Here is a 22,567-nt window from a genome sequence, read left to right as displayed (position 1 = left end):
AACCTGGCTGTCCCTTGGTTGCTAGGCAACCAAGTGGGCAGAGATTAGCCCTCTAAACTGGCAGCAATTGGATAAAAAAAATTATTGCTCTCCCTCTAATTAGGACTTTATTTTTCTTTTCTTTTTGTTGTATCAACCTTGAGGCGTGGATGATGGGTTGTGTTGTCAAATTTTGAGGTTGGGGGGCCTGTACTTTTGTTGTTTTGTGAATTGCCGTGATGCCATCACTCTTTTATATATATAGATATACACATACAAATACAGAAATTCCCATATTTGGCCCATCTTTTTGTCTTGTCAAAATCTATCTCCAGTACTTTCCCTATTTGGTTTGCTTCAAAATAAATCTGGAGGCTAGGTACTCTCCACTCTCCATTTTGCTGCGAAGAGTAATATGCCGAATTGGAAATTTTACCTTTATTAGCCCGTACTACCCAAGTTTTAATTGATTTATCCCATTTCTTAATTACAGTGTTTCCTCACTAATTTGCGATTCACTTTTCACGGATTTGCTGTTTCACGGTTTTTCAATAAACTCTAAAAGACTATTATAAATCATAAAAATTACAATTTTACAGCCTAAGTAAGGGAGGAAGGAGAAGCCAGAGGGAGAGAAAAGCCCAAGCGGCAACAGGAGGAGGAGGCGATTTATCAACACACGATTGGTTGATAAAGACTTAAAATAATGTATAACTACTAAAATAATGTATAAATATTAAAATAAATATAGTGTCCCTACTTCGCAGATTTTCACTTATTGCGGGTGGTCCTGGAACCTAACCCCCACGATAAGTGAGGGAACACTGTATTTTGGTTGGAATACTATATGGTAAAGCTTGGAAAAGGAATAAAAACTTCGGTAAAATCATAATCTTTACTATCTTAATTCTATTTGTTATATCCCACTTACATTTTTTTCCAATTTTGCATTTGCTTGTTAACTTTTTTCCATAATTGGTTATAATTGGTTTGTGTTATATTGTTAAGGTTCTTGAGGATACAGACTCCCAAATATTTTTGCTTCTATATGCTCAATTTTGTGCCCAGAATGGTTTGAACTTCTTTTAACTCTTTTCAGGGTAGGTTTTTGTGTAAAATCTCAATTTTCAATTTTTATTGCTAGACCTGAAATATTTTCTAACTTTTTAATTATTTTTGTTACTTCCTTTACCTATTTCTTTGGAGAACCTAGTAATACTATAGCATCGTCTGCAAATAAATTTATTTCTATTTGTTCATCTCCAATCATACACGGTTTAATTTTTTTATCCTTCCTGATTAAGTAGGCTAACGTATTGCCATAGCAGATAGGACTGGGGAGAGAGGGCATTCCTTGCTTTGTGCCCCTTCTAATTTTGATGGTTCTTGATTTTGACCATTAATTTCTATTTCTGCCTGGTTGTCTTTATGTAGTTCTTTAATTACTTCACAAATATTTTCTCCCAATTTAAAGCCCTTGCATACTTGGTATGAATATTGATGGTTTACTGAATTAAAAACTTTATATATACCCAATTTTATCAATAAATTCTCTTTTTTTCTTGTTGCATGGTTGATTACGTTTAATATGTTCCTAATTGGGTCTTCTAAGTTCCTTTTCTGTATGAATCCATATTGGTCCTCTATTAAATATGGAGTAATATCTTTCAATATATCGGCTAAAATCTTTGTAAAATTGGTATAGTTCACATTGCATAGTGTTACTGGTTTATATGAATTGGGATTAGGACTAGGACATGAGCAATTCATTCAAAATTCAGGAAAATATTCTGCCTAAACATTATGAAGAACTTCCTGACCTGGTTGGCAGTGGAATATGCTGCCTCGGAGTGTAGTGGAGTCTCCTTCTCTGGGGGTTTTTAACAGTCTGGGTGGCCATCTGTTGGGAGTGCTTTGATTGTGTCTTGCTGCGTAGAATCATAGAATAATAGATGGCAAAGGTTTGACTAGTCTTTTCCAAGTATGATTCTATGATCATTATTGGAACAGTTGATACACATAGGTTTCTTCTGTCAAAGGCTGCTTCTTTAAAGGTGGCAGGCAAATATTCTACATAAATAAAATTATGGTTGAGTAGCAGGGACGATACCTGAAATCCACAGGTTACATTGAGCCTAACAGGCCATTTGTCCTGTTCACTAGAATTGCTGTATGGGAGTCATACAGCATTTGAGTATTACAGCTATCAGAAGTTCTCTTCAATAAACTGTGCTGGATTGGGCTTCTGGGAATTGTAGTTCAAGCATGAAGACTACGTCCGCTCTTGGGCAGTAAATAATCATATGACAAAACAACTAAACTAGAAAACTCTCCTGAAAGAGTGTTTAATATTTCTTTCTTTTTTAAGGTTCCTTGCATTCTTAATTTAAGAGTAAAATTGTTTTTATAACAAGTTTTGATCTGTCATAAGATTGTGTTTAACTATGTTTCACTTTATATGGGGCTATGCTGAGAATGTGTTTGCCTTACAGCATGCTATTGAAACCATGAGGACAACACCAAATTCACAGAAGGCCAGCATGACTGCAAATCTCCAAGCTCAAGAAGATCAGCAAAAAGGAGAACACAAGGGTCAGTGGATCAGGAATAATGGAGTTCACTGAGTAACGGAGAACTACAACTTGAGTTAAAAGAGCATCTTTAAGGAAGGGGAAGCTTGATATTTCCTAGAAGATGCTGGTTTGATAGTTAGGGGAAAGGATACATGTTGTTCACAGCTAGGACACAGATGGCGGATACACAGCCTTGTACATGTTGATCAGGTACTATTTCTCATCATTCCACATTTATATTCAAGCTGGCTGCTGCTGATGAGAATTGGAATCCACTGGTAGCCTTTAATTGTAGAATCTTGACTGAGTACTTACCTTGTTCTTGAAGTTGACTATGTAAAATGGAGCCAGTTGCTGTCTCAGCTGAAACTTTTGCAGAACTTTTTAAATCAGTGTGGACTGCTATGAATTCTAGGAAGAGATAGATAAACATGTAATAAAATCTCTACTATCATGTTTCACTAGGAAATAGTAATACTTTTCATTCCTTTTTTCTGGCTGAAAAGGTGAGTGTGTGACTATTGATGCCCTGGGTTCCCCAATTTGTTTTTTTTTTAACTGTCTTACCTCTGAGACAAAGAAGAAGGGGGGAGATATCAGTGCTTGATTAAGCAAGGAAAGGGTGAAAAAAACCATTTTGGGACCCAAAAAGGGGTGCAAATATTATAGAATCAGAGTTGGAAGAGACCACATAGGCCATTTAGTCCAATCCCCTGCCATGCAGGAAATGAGCACTCAAAGTACGCTTGACAGATGGCCATCCAGCCTCTTGTTTAAAAGCTTCCAAGGGAGGAGCTTCTACCACAGTCCGAGAAAGAGAGTTCCACTGTTGGACAGTTCTCTTGGTCAGGAAGTTCACCCTAATGGGTGAATCTCCTTTCCTATAATTTTCTCAGACTCATTGCTCTGAGTCCTGGTCTCCAGGGCAGCAGAAGACAAGCCTTCTCCTCCTTCTTTATGTCAGCCTTTCAAATGCGGTAAAATATGGTATATGCCACCCAAATAATAGAGGAATAACTGCACTGAGCCTATTCACTTCCTTCATATACATAATCATAACTCATATATTTGAATATGTAACTTAATCAAAATTCAATTCTATTTATGGGTGAATCAGTTTTTAGGATTGCATCTTCTAAACATGGCATTGATCTGAATCTTCAGAAGTGGATGAACTGTTTTTCCCTTTATAATGTTTGCTAACATAAAATGTGTTGCTGGTTTTTTTTTTAAGTAATCGTAGCCCAGTTGCTTTGCTTTGTTTGCCTTATAAACACTTAGGTAAAGGGATTAAAATAAGTTTTTTAAAAACCTCTATAAAATAGTAAATTATAAGCATATCTGTCCTGGCAATTACAAATGTTCATCGTCTTGATGATACAGTTTTCACCTCATGCTTTTATCACATAAAATAGTTCAGTGACCAGTAACTGTAGTTGCTTTTCTCTATGCAGTGGGCAGCCCTGAAAAGACTGAAGAAATTCGAAAACCATCCCAGAACGTTGGGTATGTTGTCTGTTGGGTCTTTTGACAAACTTCATGACCAGTATTCTTTTCTTAACCTTGGTATATTTACTCTTGTATCTATTGTTTGTGTATATGCCTGTGCATCACCTATGAGTAAGACTACCAGATCATTTCTATTTGTTTGTTACTGGGAGCAGGAACAAAGCTTCATTGCTTGTTATCTCACATGAGTGACCCAGTCATACACAGGTTCAAAGTGTTGGAAAATAAGATGAATGGAGGTACAGGGAAAGAAAAGAATGGGAAAAACATAAAATAGTATTCCTCTTTGTAGTTGAGGAAGGGAGAATTTTCAGGCTGGGTTACAAATAAGAGATAATGCCAAATTAGGTTCATGGATTTGAATCCCCTTCTATGTAAGGGAGACTTGGCTCCTTCTACACAACTGTATAAAATCCACATTGAACTGGATGATATGGCAGTGTGGACTCAGATAATCCAGGACCCTTCCACACAGCCATATCACCCAGAATATCAAGGCAGAAAATCCCACAGTATCGGCTTTGAACTACACATATGCCATATATTCCTGCTCAAAGCAGATAATGTGAGATTTTATTCAGCTGTGTGGAAGGGGACCCAGTTCAAAGCAGATATTGTAGGTTATCACTAAGGGCCCTTAGTGAAATCGAGATATATCCTTGAGCTGACATCTTGGTTGGGTTGCTGACCTGAAGGCTGCCAGGTTCAAATCCAGAGAAGCCTCTCACAAGGATGGTAAAAACATCAGGGTGTCCCCTGGGCAACATCCTTGCAGACGGCCAATTTTCTCACTCCAGAAGCAACTCCGGTTGCTCCTGACACACACACACACACAAAAGCTGACATCTTACCTAAGGATTCTTTTAAGCCCCTTAAAGGACTCAGAAAGAAGCCAAGGGATGGAAGATGCGTGGTGCTTTCAAGAGGACCGATGATAGAATATTGTACTGGTGTGTTCTGTATAATGAGTCCTCCGTTAATTTTTATATACAAAACTAAATTTACAGGAGACAAGCAAGTTATAAAAGAGCGCTTGGTGATCTAGAGGATGAACAAGAGAAGCTCTCTCCACCAAGAAAAAAGGTTCCGTCTCCTTACCTTGCCAGCAGTCTAGAGGCATAATCCTAAAACGTTTAGCTATGCAGCCTCTAATTATATTTCATGGAATTATATATTTTGGTTGGTACTTTCTATTCACATTGCTTATTTGAAGGCTGAGGCCTTATCAAGACACTCCTTTTTAAGGACTATTGTGATCTTACGTTATGTTTTTTATATGCTCAATTTTATGAAATATGAATATCATATCTGATGGCTGAAGAAATGCAAAGTATAATGCCACCAGATGTCTGTCCCTTAGACCAGGGCTTCTTAAACTTTTCCATTCATACTCCCTTTTGCCTGATAAATTTTACATGACTCCGGGTATATAGGTATATATAAAATAAGTATGAAAATCTAACATTTACTGATAAGAAATCAGCATTTGTAAGGTTTGCTAAACAGGCTGATTTTCCTTTTTATGAAGTACAGCTGACGCATCTGCATAGTCCACTGTAAACACTGCACAATAGATTTGTGTAAATGTCAAAAATAGCTACTATGTGGTGTTCAGAAAACTTATTGTTTCCAAATTTTTCAGTACCCCAACATTGAACTAAAGGGACCCCATTTGGGACCGGGAGCCACAGTTTAAGAAGCAGTGCCTTAGACTATGTGCAGAAAGCTTTCTCAAATTATAGATGAGTTTGGGTACATTGCCCAGGTCAGGAAACAGATAAGTATAGGTAAACATATTTTGGGTTCATCTACACACTTGACCATTCACAGGATGGCTTTCTTCCTTCAGGAAACAGTTAAAGACCTGGATGTTTCAGTTGGCCTTTGGTTAGACAGTCATTAGATAATCAGTCCCAGATGGTATTATTCTATCCTGTATTTTATTAGGTCCTTATTATCTATGCACTTAACTCATTATTTTATTCTTGCATTGCTGCTCCAGTTTCTCCACCTAAGTAGATGATAGAATTGCGCCTGGTGGTTGACTGATAACTATCAACTGTTTTAGTATTCTTGTTTTATACTGTATTACTGTATTTATCTTTTATACTATGAATTGTATTTATATTGTTTATTTTGTCAATGTTGTTTGGGCCTTTGCACCATGTAAGCCGCCCCAAGTCCCCACGGGGAGATGGTGGCGGGGTATAAATAAAGTTGTTGTTATTATTATTATAATAATAATAATAATATATATATATATATATATATATATATATATATATTATAATAATAATAATAATAATAATAATAATAATATCTCGTAATATCTATTAGCTTTACTTTTCAGTACACTTGTACCCTATCATTTTTCTGACAATGTCTTCCTTTTATTAGATTATCAAAAAGAAATGGTAACCAGGCAAGTCTGCAACATGAAAAAGATCTGACTATTTTTGCAGAGAATATATCACCTTGTTGCCGTGTGACTAGGTCTCGTGCTGCCAGGTCAGCCAGGACCTCAGAAAATTCTGTTAAGAAACCTACGGTTCCTTTAGCTAAAGGGAGGATAGCACTAGTGGAAATTAGTGCTAATGAGAGGCACAGTGCTGAATTGCACTTTAAAAAAACACCACCCCCGGAAAAGAAGGTTTCACTGAGCATCCCATTGTCATCTCAAGAGACCTCTACAAACAGAGAGCAACCTCTGTCCAGAGTTTCTTTTATTGTGATCCTAGCTACCCCTGAAGCACAAATAAAAAAAAAGGGGCGAGGAGCCTACAAGCTGAAAATTGCTAATGGGTCAATTGCCAAAACCACTAAAATTAAAGAACCCATCACAGATGAGAAGACTGCATGTGCTCAACAACAAGAGAATTGTCAACCTTCTGATATGGAAGTCAAGTTGTACCTCAGTGAAGATCCATGGACACCCCGAGTACCAAAAGAAAAACGTCAGTCAGTGCGGCGAAGCCTAATGGGTAGGCCATCCCTGAAACGACGCAGCACCTTTCTGGTTGCACGGTGCTCACTAAGTGCCAAAAGGAAAAGAGCTGTCCAGAAATCTATGTTGAAGCGTAAAGCATCCCAGCAGTCATCCAGTGCTTCTGGGCACCCAAGCTGTAAGTTTGTACACCATGAGATAGTATTACTTTTCTTCACTCCCTCTATTTTATCTGCCTGTCCATTGATGTGTTGAATCAAAATGTTGGGAAACTGAAATTATTATTATTATGTTTTAAGTAACCATGGATTTTTCAAGGAAGAGAATCCTCGTGTTAAAATATCTGTCTCAGTTCAAGGTCTTTGAAGCACTTTCAAAAGTAGAAAAAAATGAGGCCTGATAAATAGAGAAAGTCTTAATTTTTGGCAGGTTTGAGTGAAATGTGTGCATTTAACTTGCTGCTGCATTCTGCAACATAATGGGAACCATTAGATTTCACAGCATTCACATTCTAATATTCTAGAGTGCTAATAAGAAACATGAATTAGGATAGGATGTGTTAGAGGACAGAAGTCTTTTTGAAATAGGAATCCACCTACTGATCTATGATTTCAGAATAATCACAGTTTGTGATATATAATTTTTATTAAATGATTTTATATCAAGTGTACAGGGAAAGAGTGAGAACATAATTTATAGAAAAGTCCAGAAAAGAGTAGAATAGATAGGGAACTACATCTAGAAAAAGAATTAGAATAATCACAATTTAGTCATATTTTCTACTGCAGCTTGCTCCATTCAAATTTCTCTCAAGAAGAGAGGTCTTAATCTAAGTGATGGATATAATGTGTGTGTAAATTAGGAAGAAAGTTGCTGGGGTTTTTTTTCTAATTGTAGAGTTGTGTCCATTCACTAGTCTTGGAAAATATTTTCTTTTCTTTCAATTGGACCTTTTTTGTGCTTAAAAGCATTGTGACTAGCGTTGTAATCAAGATTCTACAGATCAAGAAAACAAATGTTTAAGTCTGTTACTAGTTTATTTTGTGTTTCCCTAACTTCCATCGGTTTTTTGGTTGGAAATTTAGAAAATTAGCATTTTGTTTCCCTTTTGGGGAGGACAGAACATCCAAACTGGATTGATTTGCTTGCTTCTCTGGAGGCATAAAACTGTGAGGTCACTCTAGCCCCTTCTACATTGCCATATAAAATCCAGATTATCTGTTTTTAACTGGATTATTTGACAATGTAGACTAATACAGTCCAGTTCAAAGTAATTTATGTAGATTATTGGATTTGATAATTTGGATTATATGACAGTGTAGAAGGGGCTTCTGTAGGCAGAATACTCCTACTTGCCAATTCAGTTTTGTCCCTGCCTTCTCTCTATTGGCATGTTGTGGCTAGTCTCCGCTCTGCCGTTTTACTTTATTTGATTTCCCTTTGTTCTATTTCCTTTCTATCCTTTCAAAGGAAACCTTTTCTGCGTCCGCCTCTCTTGAGTAGCCTTTTAAAAGTCTTTTTCTTAGCCTCATTCATTCACCCCCTTCCCCCCTCATCTGTCTGGGTTGCTACATGGATAAGGAAAAATAAGTCTATATGTGGAGTTGTTTCCTAAAAGTACCAAATCCATCTGAACACATTTTACAGGAATTAAAAACACATACTGAGGATATGCATTCTTTTGCTATAAATTCCTTTTTCCAAGCCCTGTATAGTAGTCTCGCTTATCCAAAGTAAATGGATAAATAATAAATTAGTAATAATAAATAATAATAATGGATAAATAATAAATGGATAATAAGGAGATATTAAGGAAAAGCCTATTAAACATTAAATTAGGTTATGATTTTACAAATTAAGCACCAAAACTTCGTGTTATACAACAAATTTGACAGTAAAAGTAATTCAACATACAGTAATGCTATGTAGTAATTACTGTATTTACGAATTTAGCACCAAAATATCACGATGTATTGAAAAATGCGTTGGATAATCCAGAATGTTGGATAAACGAGTGTTGGATAAGTGAGATTCAGGGCCGTAGCCAGAACAAAATTTCAGGGGGGGTGAAAATTTGGGGGGGGTGAACCCCTAGCACCCCCCACCCCCGCTACAAACCTGTCAATATCTGCTGGAGATAGTGCCTGGAGGGGACTCTTAATGTTTTGCGTCTCATAGATTTAGCATGGGGATTTGGTTAACCAGTTAAAATTCATGAGTAAACCAGATTTTTTTTTAATAACCTGAAAAATTTCGGGGGGGGGGGGGGTGAACCCCTAAATCCCCCCCCCCTCGCTACAGGCCTGGTGAGACTCTATTGTAATTTGATATATGCTCATAGTTTTGAGCTGTTCATAACATTTTACACTCCTAGCCAACAATGTGCTGCAGTCTGTAACTCATTTTCCAATTTATTTGGATTTGATAACATTGGGAAGCAAACTCCACATATGAGTTTCTTGTGTTTTTCTTGCATAGGCCAATGTGGTCCAACCTTTAGTTACGGAAGGGCCAATCAAACTTTAGTATAGGAATTTGAAGGCCAGAAACATTCCAGAAAGTAAACGAATTCTTAAAAACTTAAAGCAGTAAGAAGGGTAAACTATTTTTTTTCCAAATGTTAAATTAAAATATTTTTCCAGTAAAAAGGGCAAGGGCCAATAGAAATGAATTGGTGGGCCGCATGTGGCCCGTCGGTTGGACCACACTGGCTATGATAGAAATGAACATATTTATGTTTCTTGACCTATAGCCCCAGCAGCTGTGCATTCAGAAGATGAAGAAACATCAACCGAATCTACGTAAGTTGACTAAAATTTTCAGATTGTATCTAAAGTCTACAATAAAACTGCTGGCAACATTGTTCTCCCCTCTTTGCAGCCTTTTCAAGCCAACTCGGCTTGAAAAGGGGCCGGGCTGTGGCGCAGCTGTTGAGCAGCTGCCTTAAATCACTCTGACCATGAGGTCATGAGTTCGAGGCCAGCCCGTGGCGGGGTGAGCACCCGTCAATTAAAAATAAAAAATAGCCCCTGCTCGTTGCTGACCTAGCAACCCGAAAGATAGTTGCATCTATCAAGTAGGAGATAAGGTACCACTTATAAAGTGGGGAGGCAAGATTAACTAATTTACGACCTGGAATGAGGAAGTGTCGTCAGTGTGGATGATGAAGCAGCTGCTCCCCCCTGTGGCCAGAATCGAACATCCCCTCAGAAGAAGGTTAACTTGCCTCTGCGTGTGTCTCTCAGTCTCTGTTTGATGTGTTTATGGGCATTGAATGTTTGCCCTATGTGTGTTATAATGTGATCCGCCCTGAGTCCCCTTCGGGGTGAGAAGGGCGGAATATAAATACTGTAAATAAATAAATAAATAAACTCCCCAAGCTGCAAAAGCAGAATCACTGGGCTATAAGAGGGAGGGGGCTAAAGAAATGTGCTGTTGGATAAACTAACATCTGCTTGTGCACTGCTGAATGTAATCCGTTGACTTCTGAGAGTTCCAAATTCCCACATGAAAACAGGACAGCTGTTGAGCTTTTATAGGGCTTTGTGTAGTCTAATACAGAATGTGGGTAAGAGTTTAGCTGACAACGCTGGTCACTTCATTTCATTGCGTTAATGTATTTAGTGACAGAATGATAAAAAGGAAATAGTACTGTTTTATTTATATATTTATGTCTTATGTTTTTTCTCCCTAGGTCAGAGCTAGATCCCTCTTCTGATTCTCAAGGGGTAAGTTCTGAAAAGAGGGTAAAGTAAAGCTTAAAGATATAATTCTATATTGTACCTCCTTACCTAGAAGAATCAGATTAATCTAATCTTTTTAAAAATAAAATAGAATTACAAGCTTGGTAGATGAAGGGAGTTCTATGGCTATAGCATAACTTGATTTCAGTAAGGCCTTTGACAAGGTTCTCTATGATATTCTCATGAAGAAACAGTAAAACGTGGGCTAAACAATGCTTCCCAATGCTTCCTCATCATCCTGGAAAGAAGTGACTAGTGTGGTACCACAGGGATCTGTCCCGGGCTATGCTATGGAATCATGGGAGTTGTAGTGTTGCAAAGTCTTTCCTCTTCTCTGCCAAAGAGTGCTGCTGTCTCACCAAACTACAAATCCCAAGATTCAGTGGCATTGAACAATGGCAGTTAACATATCAAATTCCATTCATTCTATGCATCCTTGGACACAGAGCAACAGTTTCAAATTGAGAAAAACACGCCACCTAAACATTAGAAAGAATTTGTTAGAGTTGTTCAACAGCAGCATTTGGACTCTCAGAATATGATGGAGTGGTTTAGGAAGCTGGGTATGTTTAGCTTGGAGAAGAGAAGGCTAAGGGCACATGTTAGCCACCTTTCAATATTTGAAAGGATGTCACATTGAGGATGTGGCAAGTCGTTTTCTGCTGCTTTTGGAGACTAGGACATGAGCAATTCATTCAAAATTCAGGAAAATATTCTGCCTAAACATTATGAAGAACTTCCTGACCTGGTTGGCAGTGGAATATGCTGCTTCGGAGTGTAGTGGAGTCTCCTTCTCTGGGGGTTTTTAACAGTCTGGGTGGCCATCTGTTGGGAGTGCTTTGATTGTGTCTTGCTGCGTAGAATCATAGAATAATAGATGGCAAAGGTTTGACTAGTCTTTTCCAAGTATGATTCTATGATCATTATTGGAACAGTTGATACACATAGGTTTCTTCTGTCAAAGGCTGCTTCTTTAAAGGTGGCAGGCAAATATTCTACATAAATAAAATTATGGTTGAGTAGCAGGGACGATACCTGAAATCCACAGGTTACATTGAGCCTAACAGGCCATTTGTCCTGTTCACTAGAATTGCTGTATGGGAGTCATACAGCATTTGAGTATTACAGCTATCAGAAGTTCTCTTCAATAAACTGTGCTGGATTGGGCTTCTGGGAATTGTAGTTCAAGCATGAAGACTACGTCCGCTCTTGGGCAGTAAATAATCATATGACAAAACAACTAAACTAGAAAACTCTCCTGAAAGAGTGTTTAATATTTCTTTCTTTTTTAAGGTTCCTTGCATTCTTAATTTAAGAGTAAAATTGTTTTTATAACAAGTTTTGATCTGTCATAAGATTGTGTTTAACTATGTTTCACTTTATATGGGGCTATGCTGAGAATGTGTTTGCCTTACAGCATGCTATTGAAACCATGAGGACAACACCAAATTCACAGAAGGCCAGCATGACTGCAAATCTCCAAGCTCAAGAAGATCAGCAAAAAGGAGAACACAAGGGTCAGTGGATCAGGAATAATGGAGTTCACTGAGTAACGGAGAACTACAACTTGAGTTAAAAGAGCATCTTTAAGGAAGGGGAAGCTTGATATTTCCTAGAAGATGCTGGTTTGATAGTTAGGGGAAAGGATACATGTTGTTCACAGCTAGGACACAGATGGCGGATACACAGCCTTGTACATGTTGATCAGGTACTATTTCTCATCATTCCACATTTATATTCAAGCTGGCTGCTGCTGATGAGAATTGGAATCCACTGGTAGCCTTTAATTGTAGAATCTTGACTGAGTACTTACCTTGTTCTTGAAGTTGACTATGTAAAATGGAGCCAGTTGCTGTCTCAGCTGAAACTTTTGCAGAACTTTTTAAATCAGTGTGGACTGCTATGAATTCTAGGAAGAGATAGATAAACATGTAATAAAATCTCTACTATCATGTTTCACTAGGAAATAGTAATACTTTTCATTCCTTTTTTCTGGCTGAAAAGGTGAGTGTGTGACTATTGATGCCCTGGGTTCCCCAATTTGTTTTTTTTTTAACTGTCTTACCTCTGAGACAAAGAAGAAGGGGGGAGATATCAGTGCTTGATTAAGCAAGGAAAGGGTGAAAAAAACCATTTTGGGACCCAAAAAGGGGTGCAAATATTATAGAATCAGAGTTGGAAGAGACCACATAGGCCATTTAGTCCAATCCCCTGCCATGCAGGAAATGAGCACTCAAAGTACGCTTGACAGATGGCCATCCAGCCTCTTGTTTAAAAGCTTCCAAGGGAGGAGCTTCTACCACAGTCCGAGAAAGAGAGTTCCACTGTTGGACAGTTCTCTTGGTCAGGAAGTTCACCCTAATGGGTGAATCTCCTTTCCTATAATTTTCTCAGACTCATTGCTCTGAGTCCTGGTCTCCAGGGCAGCAGAAGACAAGCCTTCTCCTCCTTCTTTATGTCAGCCTTTCAAATGCGGTAAAATATGGTATATGCCACCCAAATAATAGAGGAATAACTGCACTGAGCCTATTCACTTCCTTCATATACATAATCATAACTCATATATTTGAATATGTAACTTAATCAAAATTCAATTCTATTTATGGGTGAATCAGTTTTTAGGATTGCATCTTCTAAACATGGCATTGATCTGAATCTTCAGAAGTGGATGAACTGTTTTTCCCTTTATAATGTTTGCTAACATAAAATGTGTTGCTGGTTTTTTTTTTAAGTAATCGTAGCCCAGTTGCTTTGCTTTGTTTGCCTTATAAACACTTAGGTAAAGGGATTAAAATAAGTTTTTTAAAAACCTCTATAAAATAGTAAATTATAAGCATATCTGTCCTGGCAATTACAAATGTTCATCGTCTTGATGATACAGTTTTCACCTCATGCTTTTATCACATAAAATAGTTCAGTGACCAGTAACTGTAGTTGCTTTTCTCTATGCAGTGGGCAGCCCTGAAAAGACTGAAGAAATTCGAAAACCATCCCAGAACGTTGGGTATGTTGTCTGTTGGGTCTTTTGACAAACTTCATGACCAGTATTCTTTTCTTAACCTTGGTATATTTACTCTTGTATCTATTGTTTGTGTATATGCCTGTGCATCACCTATGAGTAAGACTACCAGATCATTTCTATTTGTTTGTTACTGGGAGCAGGAACAAAGCTTCATTGCTTGTTATCTCACATGAGTGACCCAGTCATACACAGGTTCAAAGTGTTGGAAAATAAGATGAATGGAGGTACAGGGAAAGAAAAGAATGGGAAAAACATAAAATAGTATTCCTCTTTGTAGTTGAGGAAGGGAGAATTTTCAGGCTGGGTTACAAATAAGAGATAATGCCAAATTAGGTTCATGGATTTGAATCCCCTTCTATGTAAGGGAGACTTGGCTCCTTCTACACAACTGTATAAAATCCACATTGAACTGGATGATATGGCAGTGTGGACTCAGATAATCCAGGACCCTTCCACACAGCCATATCACCCAGAATATCAAGGCAGAAAATCCCACAGTATCGGCTTTGAACTACACATATGCCATATATTCCTGCTCAAAGCAGATAATGTGAGATTTTATTCAGCTGTGTGGAAGGGGACCCAGTTCAAAGCAGATATTGTAGGTTATCACTAAGGGCCCTTAGTGAAATCGAGATATATCCTTGAGCTGACATCTTGGTTGGGTTGCTGACCTGAAGGCTGCCAGGTTCAAATCCAGAGAAGCCTCCCACAAGGATGGTAAAAACATCAGGGTGTCCCCTGGGCAACATCCTTGCAGACGGCCAATTTTCTCACTCCAGAAGCAACTCCGGTTGCTCCTGACACACACACACACACAAAAGCTGACATCTTACCTAAGGATTCTTTTAAGCCCCTTAAAGGACTCAGAAAGAAGCCAAGGGATGGAAGATGCGTGGTGCTTTCAAGAGGACCGATGATAGAATATTGTACTGGTGTGTTCTGTATAATGAGTCCTCCGTTAATTTTTATATACAAAACTAAATTTACAGGAGACAAGCAAGTTATAAAAGAGCGCTTGGTGATCTAGAGGATGAACAAGAGAAGCTCTCTCCACCAAGAAAAAAGGTTCCGTCTCCTTACCTTGCCAGCAGTCTAGAGGCATAATCCTAAAACGTTTAGCTATGCAGCCTCTAATTATATTTCATGGAATTATATATTTTGGTTGGTACTTTCTATTCACATTGCTTATTTGAAGGCTGAGGCCTTATCAAGACACTCCTTTTTAAGGACTATTGTGATCTTACGTTATGTTTTTTATATGCTCAATTTTATGAAATATGAATATCATATCTGATGGCTGAAGAAATGCAAAGTATAATGCCACCAGATGTCTGTCCCTTAGACCAGGGCTTCTTAAACTTTTCCATTCATACTCCCTTTTGCCTGATAAATTTTACATGACTCCGGGTATATAGGTATATATAAAATAAGTATGAAAATCTAACATTTACTGATAAGAAATCAGCATTTGTAAGGTTTGCTAAACAGGCTGATTTTCCTTTTTATGAAGTACAGCTGACGCATCTGCATAGTCCACTGTAAACACTGCACAATAGATTTGTGTAAATGTCAAAAATAGCTACTATGTGGTGTTCAGAAAACTTATTGTTTCCAAATTTTTCAGTACCCCAACATTGAACTAAAGGGACCCCATTTGGGACCGGGAGCCACAGTTTAAGAAGCAGTGCCTTAGACTATGTGCAGAAAGCTTTCTCAAATTATAGATGAGTTTGGGTACATTGCCCAGGTCAGGAAACAGATAAGTATAGGTAAACATATTTTGGGTTCATCTACACACTTGACCATTCACAGGATGGCTTTCTTCCTTCAGGAAACAGTTAAAGACCTGGATGTTTCAGTTGGCCTTTGGTTAGACAGTCATTAGATAATCAGTCCCAGATGGTATTATTCTATCCTGTATTTTATTAGGTCCTTATTATCTATGCACTTAACTCATTATTTTATTCTTGCATTGCTGCTCCAGTTTCTCCACCTAAGTAGATGATAGAATTGCGCCTGGTGGTTGACTGATAACTATCAACTGTTTTAGTATTCTTGTTTTATACTGTATTACTGTATTTATCTTTTATACTATGAATTGTATTTATATTGTTTATTTTGTCAATGTTGTTTGGGCCTTTGCACCATGTAAGCCGCCCCAAGTCCCCACGGGGAGATGGTGGCGGGGTATAAATAAAGTTGTTGTTATTATTATAATAATAATAATAATAATAATATATATATATATATATATATATATATATATATATATATTATAATAATAATAATAATAATAATAATATCTCGTAATATCTATTAGCTTTACTTTTCAGTACACTTGTACCCTATCATTTTTCTGACAATGTCTTCCTTTTATTAGATTATCAAAAAGAAATGGTAACCAGGCAAGTCTGCAACATGAAAAAGATCTGACTATTTTTGCAGAGAATATATCACCTTGTTGCCGTGTGACTAGGTCTCGTGCTGCCAGGTCAGCCAGGACCTCAGAAAATTCTGTTAAGAAACCTACGGTTCCTTTAGCTAAAGGGAGGATAGCACTAGTGGAAATTAGTGCTAATGAGAGGCACAGTGCTGAATTGCACTTTAAAAAAACACCACCCCCGGAAAAGAAGGTTTCACTGAGCATCCCATTGTCATCTCAAGAGACCTCTACAAACAGAGAGCAACCTCTGTCCAGAGTTTCTTTTATTGTGATCCTAGCTACCCCTGAAGCACAAATAAAAAAAAAGGGGCGAGGAGCCTACAAGCTGAAAATTGCTAATGGGTCAATTGCCAAAACCACTAAAATTAAAGAACCCATCACAGATGAGAAGACTGCATGTGCTCAACAACAAGAGAATTGTCAACCTTCTGATATGGAAGTCAAGTTGTACCTCAGTGAAGATCCATGGACACCCCGAGTACCAAAAGAAAAACGTCAGTCAGTGCGGCGAAGCCTAATGGGTAGGCCATCCCTGAAACGACGCAGCACCTTTCTGGTTGCACGGTGCTCACTAAGTGCCAAAAGGAAAAGAGCTGTCCAGAAATCTATGTTGAAGCGTAAAGCATCCCAGCAGTCATCCAGTGCTTCTGGGCACCCAAGCTGTAAGTTTGTACACCATGAGATAGTATTACTTTTCTTCACTCCCTCTATTTTATCTGCCTGTCCATTGATGTGTTGAATCAAAATGTTGGGAAACTGAAATTATTATTATTATGTTTTAAGTAACCATGGATTTTTCAAGGAAGAGAATCCTCGTGTTAAAATATCTGTCTCAGTTCAAGGTCTTTGAAGCACTTTCAAAAGTAGAAAAAAATGAGGCCTGATAAATAGAGAAAGTCTTAATTTTTGGCAGGTTTGAGTGAAATGTGTGCATTTAACTTGCTGCTGCATTCTGCAACATAATGGGAACCATTAGATTTCACAGCATTCACATTCTAATATTCTAGAGTGCTAATAAGAAACATGAATTAGGATAGGATGTGTTAGAGGACAGAAGTCTTTTTGAAATAGGAATCCACCTACTGATCTATGATTTCAGAATAATCACAGTTTGTGATATATAATTTTTATTAAATGATTTTATATCAAGTGTACAGGGAAAGAGTGAGAACATAATTTATAGAAAAGTCCAGAAAAGAGTAGAATAGATAGGGAACTACATCTAGAAAAAGAATTAGAATAATCACAATTTAGTCATATTTTCTACTGCAGCTTGCTCCATTCAAATTTCTCTCAAGAAGAGAGGTCTTAATCTAAGTGATGGATATAATGTGTGTGTAAATTAGGAAGAAAGTTGCTGGGTTTTTTTTTCTAATTGTAGAGTTGTGTCCATTCACTAGTCTTGGAAAATATTTTCTTTTCTTTCAATTGGACCTTTTTTGTGCTTAAAAGCATTGTGACTAGCGTTGTAATCAAGATTCTACAGATCAAGAAAACAAATGTTTAAGTCTGTTACTAGTTTATTTTGTGTTTCCCTAACTTCCATCGGTTTTTTGGTTGGAAATTTAGAAAATTAGCATTTTGTTTCCCTTTTGGGGAGGACAGAACATCCAAACTGGATTGATTTGCTTGCTTCTCTGGAGGCATAAAACTGTGAGGTCACTCTAGCCCCTTCTACATTGCCATATAAAATCCAGATTATCTGTTTTTAACTGGATTATTTGACAATGTAGACTAATACAGTCCAGTTCAAAGTAATTTATGTAGATTATTGGATTTGATAATTTGGATTATATGACAGTGTAGAAGGGGCTTCTGTAGGCAGAATACTCCTACTTGCCAATTCAGTTTTGTCCCTGCCTTCTCTCTATTGGCATGTTGTGGCTAGTCTCCGCTCTGCCGTTTTACTTTATTTGATTTCCCTTTGTTCTATTTCCTTTCTATCCTTTCAAAGGAAACCTTTTCTGCGTCCGCCTCTCTTGAGTAGCCTTTTAAAAGTCTTTTTCTTAGCCTCATTCATTCACCCCCTTCCCCCCTCATCTGTCTGGGTTGCTACATGGATAAGGAAAAATAAGTCTATATGTGGAGTTGTTTCCTAAAAGTACCAAATCCATCTGAACACATTTTACAGGAATTAAAAACACATACTGAGGATATGCATTCTTTTGCTATAAATTCCTTTTTCCAAGCCCTGTATAGTAGTCTCGCTTATCCAAAGTAAATGGATAAATAATAAATTAGTAATAATAAATAATAATAATGGATAAATAATAAATGGATAATAAGGAGATATTAAGGAAAAGCCTATTAAACATTAAATTAGGTTATGATTTTACAAATTAAGCACCAAAACTTCGTGTTATACAACAAATTTGACAGTAAAAGTAATTCAACATACAGTAATGCTATGTAGTAATTACTGTATTTACGAATTTAGCACCAAAATATCACGATGTATTGAAAAATGCGTTGGATAATCCAGAATGTTGGATAAACGAGTGTTGGATAAGTGAGATTCAGGGCCGTAGCCAGAACAAAATTTCAGGGGGGGTGAAAATTTGGGGGGGGTGAACCCCTAGCACCCCCCACCCCCGCTACAAACCTGTCAATATCTGCTGGAGATAGTGCCTGGAGGGGACTCTTAATGTTTTGCGTCTCATAGATTTAGCATGGGGATTTGGTTAACCAGTTAAAATTCATGAGTAAACCAGATTTTTTTTTAATAACCTGAAAAATTTCGGGGGGGGGGGGTGAACCCCTAAATCCCCCCCCCCCCCCTCGCTACAGGCCTGGTGAGACTCTATTGTAATTTGATATATGCTCATAGTTTTGAGCTGTTCATAACATTTTACACTCCTAGCCAACAATGTGCTGCAGTCTGTAACTCATTTTCCAATTTATTTGGATTTGATAACATTGGGAAGCAAACTCCACATATGAGTTTCTTGTGTTTTTCTTGCATAGGCCAATGTGGTCCAACCTTTAGTTACGGAAGGGCCAATCAAACTTTAGTATAGGAATTTGAAGGCCAGAAACATTCCAGAAAGTAAACGAATTCTTAAAAACTTAAAGCAGTAAGAAGGGTAAACTATTTTTTTTCCAAATGTTAAATTAAAATATTTTTCCAGTAAAAAGGGCAAGGGCCAATAGAAATGAATTGGTGGGCCGCATGTGGCCCGTCGGTTGGACCACACTGGCTATGATAGAAATGAACATATTTATGTTTCTTGACCTATAGCCCCAGCAGCTGTGCATTCAGAAGATGAAGAAACATCAACCGAATCTACGTAAGTTGACTAAAATTTTCAGATTGTATCTAAAGTCTACAATAAAACTGCTGGCAACATTGTTCTCCCCTCTTTGCAGCCTTTTCAAGCCAACTCGGCTTGAAAAGGGGCCGGGCTGTGGCGCAGCTGTTGAGCAGCTGCCTTAAATCACTCTGACCATGAGGTCATGAGTTCGAGGCCAGCCCGTGGCGGGGTGAGCACCCGTCAATTAAAAATAAAAAATAGCCCCTGCTCGTTGCTGACCTAGCAACCCGAAAGATAGTTGCATCTATCAAGTAGGAGATAAGGTACCACTTATAAAGTGGGGAGGCAAGATTAACTAATTTACGACCTGGAATGAGGAAGTGTCGTCAGTGTGGATGATGAAGCAGCTGCTCCCCCCTGTGGCCAGAATCGAACATCCCCTCAGAAGAAGGTTAACTTGCCTCTGCGTGTGTCTCTCAGTCTCTGTTTGATGTGTTTATGGGCATTGAATGTTTGCCCTATGTGTGTTATAATGTGATCCGCCCTGAGTCCCCTTCGGGGTGAGAAGGGCGGAATATAAATACTGTAAATAAATAAATAAATAAACTCCCCAAGCTGCAAAAGCAGAATCACTGGGCTATAAGAGGGAGGGGGCTAAAGAAATGTGCTGTTGGATAAACTAACATCTGCTTGTGCACTGCTGAATGTAATCCGTTGACTTCTGAGAGTTCCAAATTCCCACATGAAAACAGGACAGCTGTTGAGCTTTTATAGGGCTTTGTGTAGTCTAATACAGAATGTGGGTAAGAGTTTAGCTGACAACGCTGGTCACTTCATTTCATTGCGTTAATGTATTTAGTGACAGAATGATAAAAAGGAAATAGTACTGTTTTATTTATATATTTATGTCTTATGTTTTTTCTCCCTAGGTCAGAGCTAGATCCCTCTTCTGATTCTCAAGGGGTAAGTTCTGAAAAGAGGGTAAAGTAAAGCTTAAAGATATAATTCTATATTGTACCTCCTTACCTAGAAGAATCAGATTAATCTAATCTTTTTAAAAATAAAATAGAATTACAAGCTTGGTAGATGAAGGGAGTTCTATGGCTATAGCATAACTTGATTTCAGTAAGGCCTTTGACAAGGTTCTCTATGATATTCTCATGAAGAAACAGTAAAACGTGGGCTAAACAATGCTTCCCAATGCTTCCTCATCATCCTGGAAAGAAGTGACTAGTGTGGTACCACAGGGATCTGTCCCGGGCTATGCTATGGAATCATGGGAGTTGTAGTGTTGCAAAGTCTTTCCTCTTCTCTGCCAAAGAGTGCTGCTGTCTCACCAAACTACAAATCCCAAGATTCAGTGGCATTGAACAATGGCAGTTAACATATCAAATTCCATTCATTCTATGCATCCTTGGACACAGAGCAACAGTTTCAAATTGAGAAAAACACGCCACCTAAACATTAGAAAGAATTTGTTAGAGTTGTTCAACAGCAGCATTTGGACTCTCAGAATATGATGGAGTGGTTTAGGAAGCTGGGTATGTTTAGCTTGGAGAAGAGAAGGCTAAGGGCACATGTTAGCCACCTTTCAATATTTGAAAGGATGTCACATTGAGGATGTGGCAAGTCGTTTTCTGCTGCTTTTGGAGACTAGGACATGAGCAATTCATTCAAAATTCAGGAAAATATTCTGCCTAAACATTATGAAGAACTTCCTGACCTGGTTGGCAGTGGAATATGCTGCTTCGGAGTGTAGTGGAGTCTCCTTCTCTGGGGGTTTTTAACAGTCTGGGTGGCCATCTGTTGGGAGTGCTTTGATTGTGTCTTGCTGCGTAGAATCATAGAATAATAGATGGCAAAGGTTTGACTAGTCTTTTCCAAGTATGATTCTATGATCATTATTGGAACAGTTGATACACATAGGTTTCTTCTGTCAAAGGCTGCTTCTTTAAAGGTGGCAGGCAAATATTCTACATAAATAAAATTATGGTTGAGTAGCAGGGACGATACCTGAAATCCACAGGTTACATTGAGCCTAACAGGCCATTTGTCCTGTTCACTAGAATTGCTGTATGGGAGTCATACAGCATTTGAGTATTACAGCTATCAGAAGTTCTCTTCAATAAACTGTGCTGGATTGGGCTTCTGGGAATTGTAGTTCAAGCATGAAGACTACGTCCGCTCTTGGGCAGTAAATAATCATATGACAAAACAACTAAACTAGAAAACTCTCCTGAAAGAGTGTTTAATATTTCTTTCTTTTTTAAGGTTTTTTAAGGTTTCAATCAAGCACAGATTTTGCTTGGTTGAAAGAATTCCTTTTCAGGTTTTCCCTTTTAAAAAAACAAAAACTAATAGTGATCTTTGAGTTGCAGTTTTCAAAAACAAAACCGAACATTTTGGTTGTGTTTGTTGATCCTGTGTGTCTCTCAGAACTGGCCCCAAATCTGCCAATGTTTCCCACTCCTACGGTTGCGTGTGTGAATGTATGTTTCTCTTTACACTGTGTCTGGCCTCAGTAACACAAGTCAGCATTTGATATTTATTTATTTATTTTATTTCCAATATTTATATCCCGCCCTTTTCACCCGAAGGGACTCAGGGTGGCTTACAACCCTGGCACAATTAGATGCCTATACAAAATCAATCAACAGTACATAAAATCAGTTAAAAAGCAATTAAATACAATATAAAATTACAATATATAAATTTTAAAATAACCAAATCTGAATGCATTGCAAGAATTGTTACATTGTGTTTTCATCTCATACACCTGACTCCAGGACATATGAAAAGAGTACAATTCATTAAGTCTGTTTCTCCTACAGACCAAATCTGTTAAATTCAATCGGCACAGATATTCTCCTTTGCTTCTAGCAATGATTCTCTAACATTTTCAGTCAAACCTGCATATTCTTTGTGACTTCAGTCTTGGTTGTCATTGCAGCCTTCTGTGTCAAACCGACTTGAGGGGAAAAGGACAAACTTTTTTTCTAAACTGGTTGGGGAAAAGAGAGACTGCAGATTAGGACGCGGAACAATGGCTTCAAACTATAGGAAATGAGATTCCACCTGGACATCAGGAGGAACTTCCTGA

General features: G+C 37.9%; 1 protein-coding gene across 7 annotated transcripts in view; it reads left to right on the top strand.

The window, feature by feature from the left end:
- The window catches only part of LOC134294711 (inner centromere protein-like), a 43,479-nt gene that overhangs the window by 12,175 nt on the left and 8,737 nt on the right, over nucleotides 1-22,567 (top strand). For all 7 annotated transcript variants that reach the window (XM_062966321.1, XM_062966320.1, XM_062966323.1 and 4 more), the window contains 10 exons: nucleotides 2,472-2,571; nucleotides 4,007-4,058; nucleotides 6,459-7,183; nucleotides 9,758-9,806; nucleotides 10,700-10,733; nucleotides 12,166-12,265; nucleotides 13,701-13,752; nucleotides 16,154-16,878; nucleotides 19,455-19,503; nucleotides 20,397-20,430. In XM_062966321.1, the coding sequence (XP_062822391.1) occupies nucleotides 2,472-2,571; nucleotides 4,007-4,058; nucleotides 6,459-7,183; nucleotides 9,758-9,806; nucleotides 10,700-10,733; nucleotides 12,166-12,265; nucleotides 13,701-13,752; nucleotides 16,154-16,878; nucleotides 19,455-19,503; nucleotides 20,397-20,430 (1,920 nt within the window). The remainder of the gene's footprint in view (nucleotides 1-2,471; nucleotides 2,572-4,006; nucleotides 4,059-6,458; nucleotides 7,184-9,757; nucleotides 9,807-10,699; nucleotides 10,734-12,165; nucleotides 12,266-13,700; nucleotides 13,753-16,153; nucleotides 16,879-19,454; nucleotides 19,504-20,396; nucleotides 20,431-22,567) is intronic.

This window comes from Anolis carolinensis, unplaced genomic scaffold (genome assembly GCF_035594765.1).
Source record: "Anolis carolinensis isolate JA03-04 unplaced genomic scaffold, rAnoCar3.1.pri scaffold_19, whole genome shotgun sequence".
NCBI lineage: Eukaryota > Metazoa > Chordata > Lepidosauria > Squamata > Dactyloidae > Anolis > Anolis carolinensis.
This window is presented reverse-complemented; position numbering and strand designations above follow the sequence as displayed.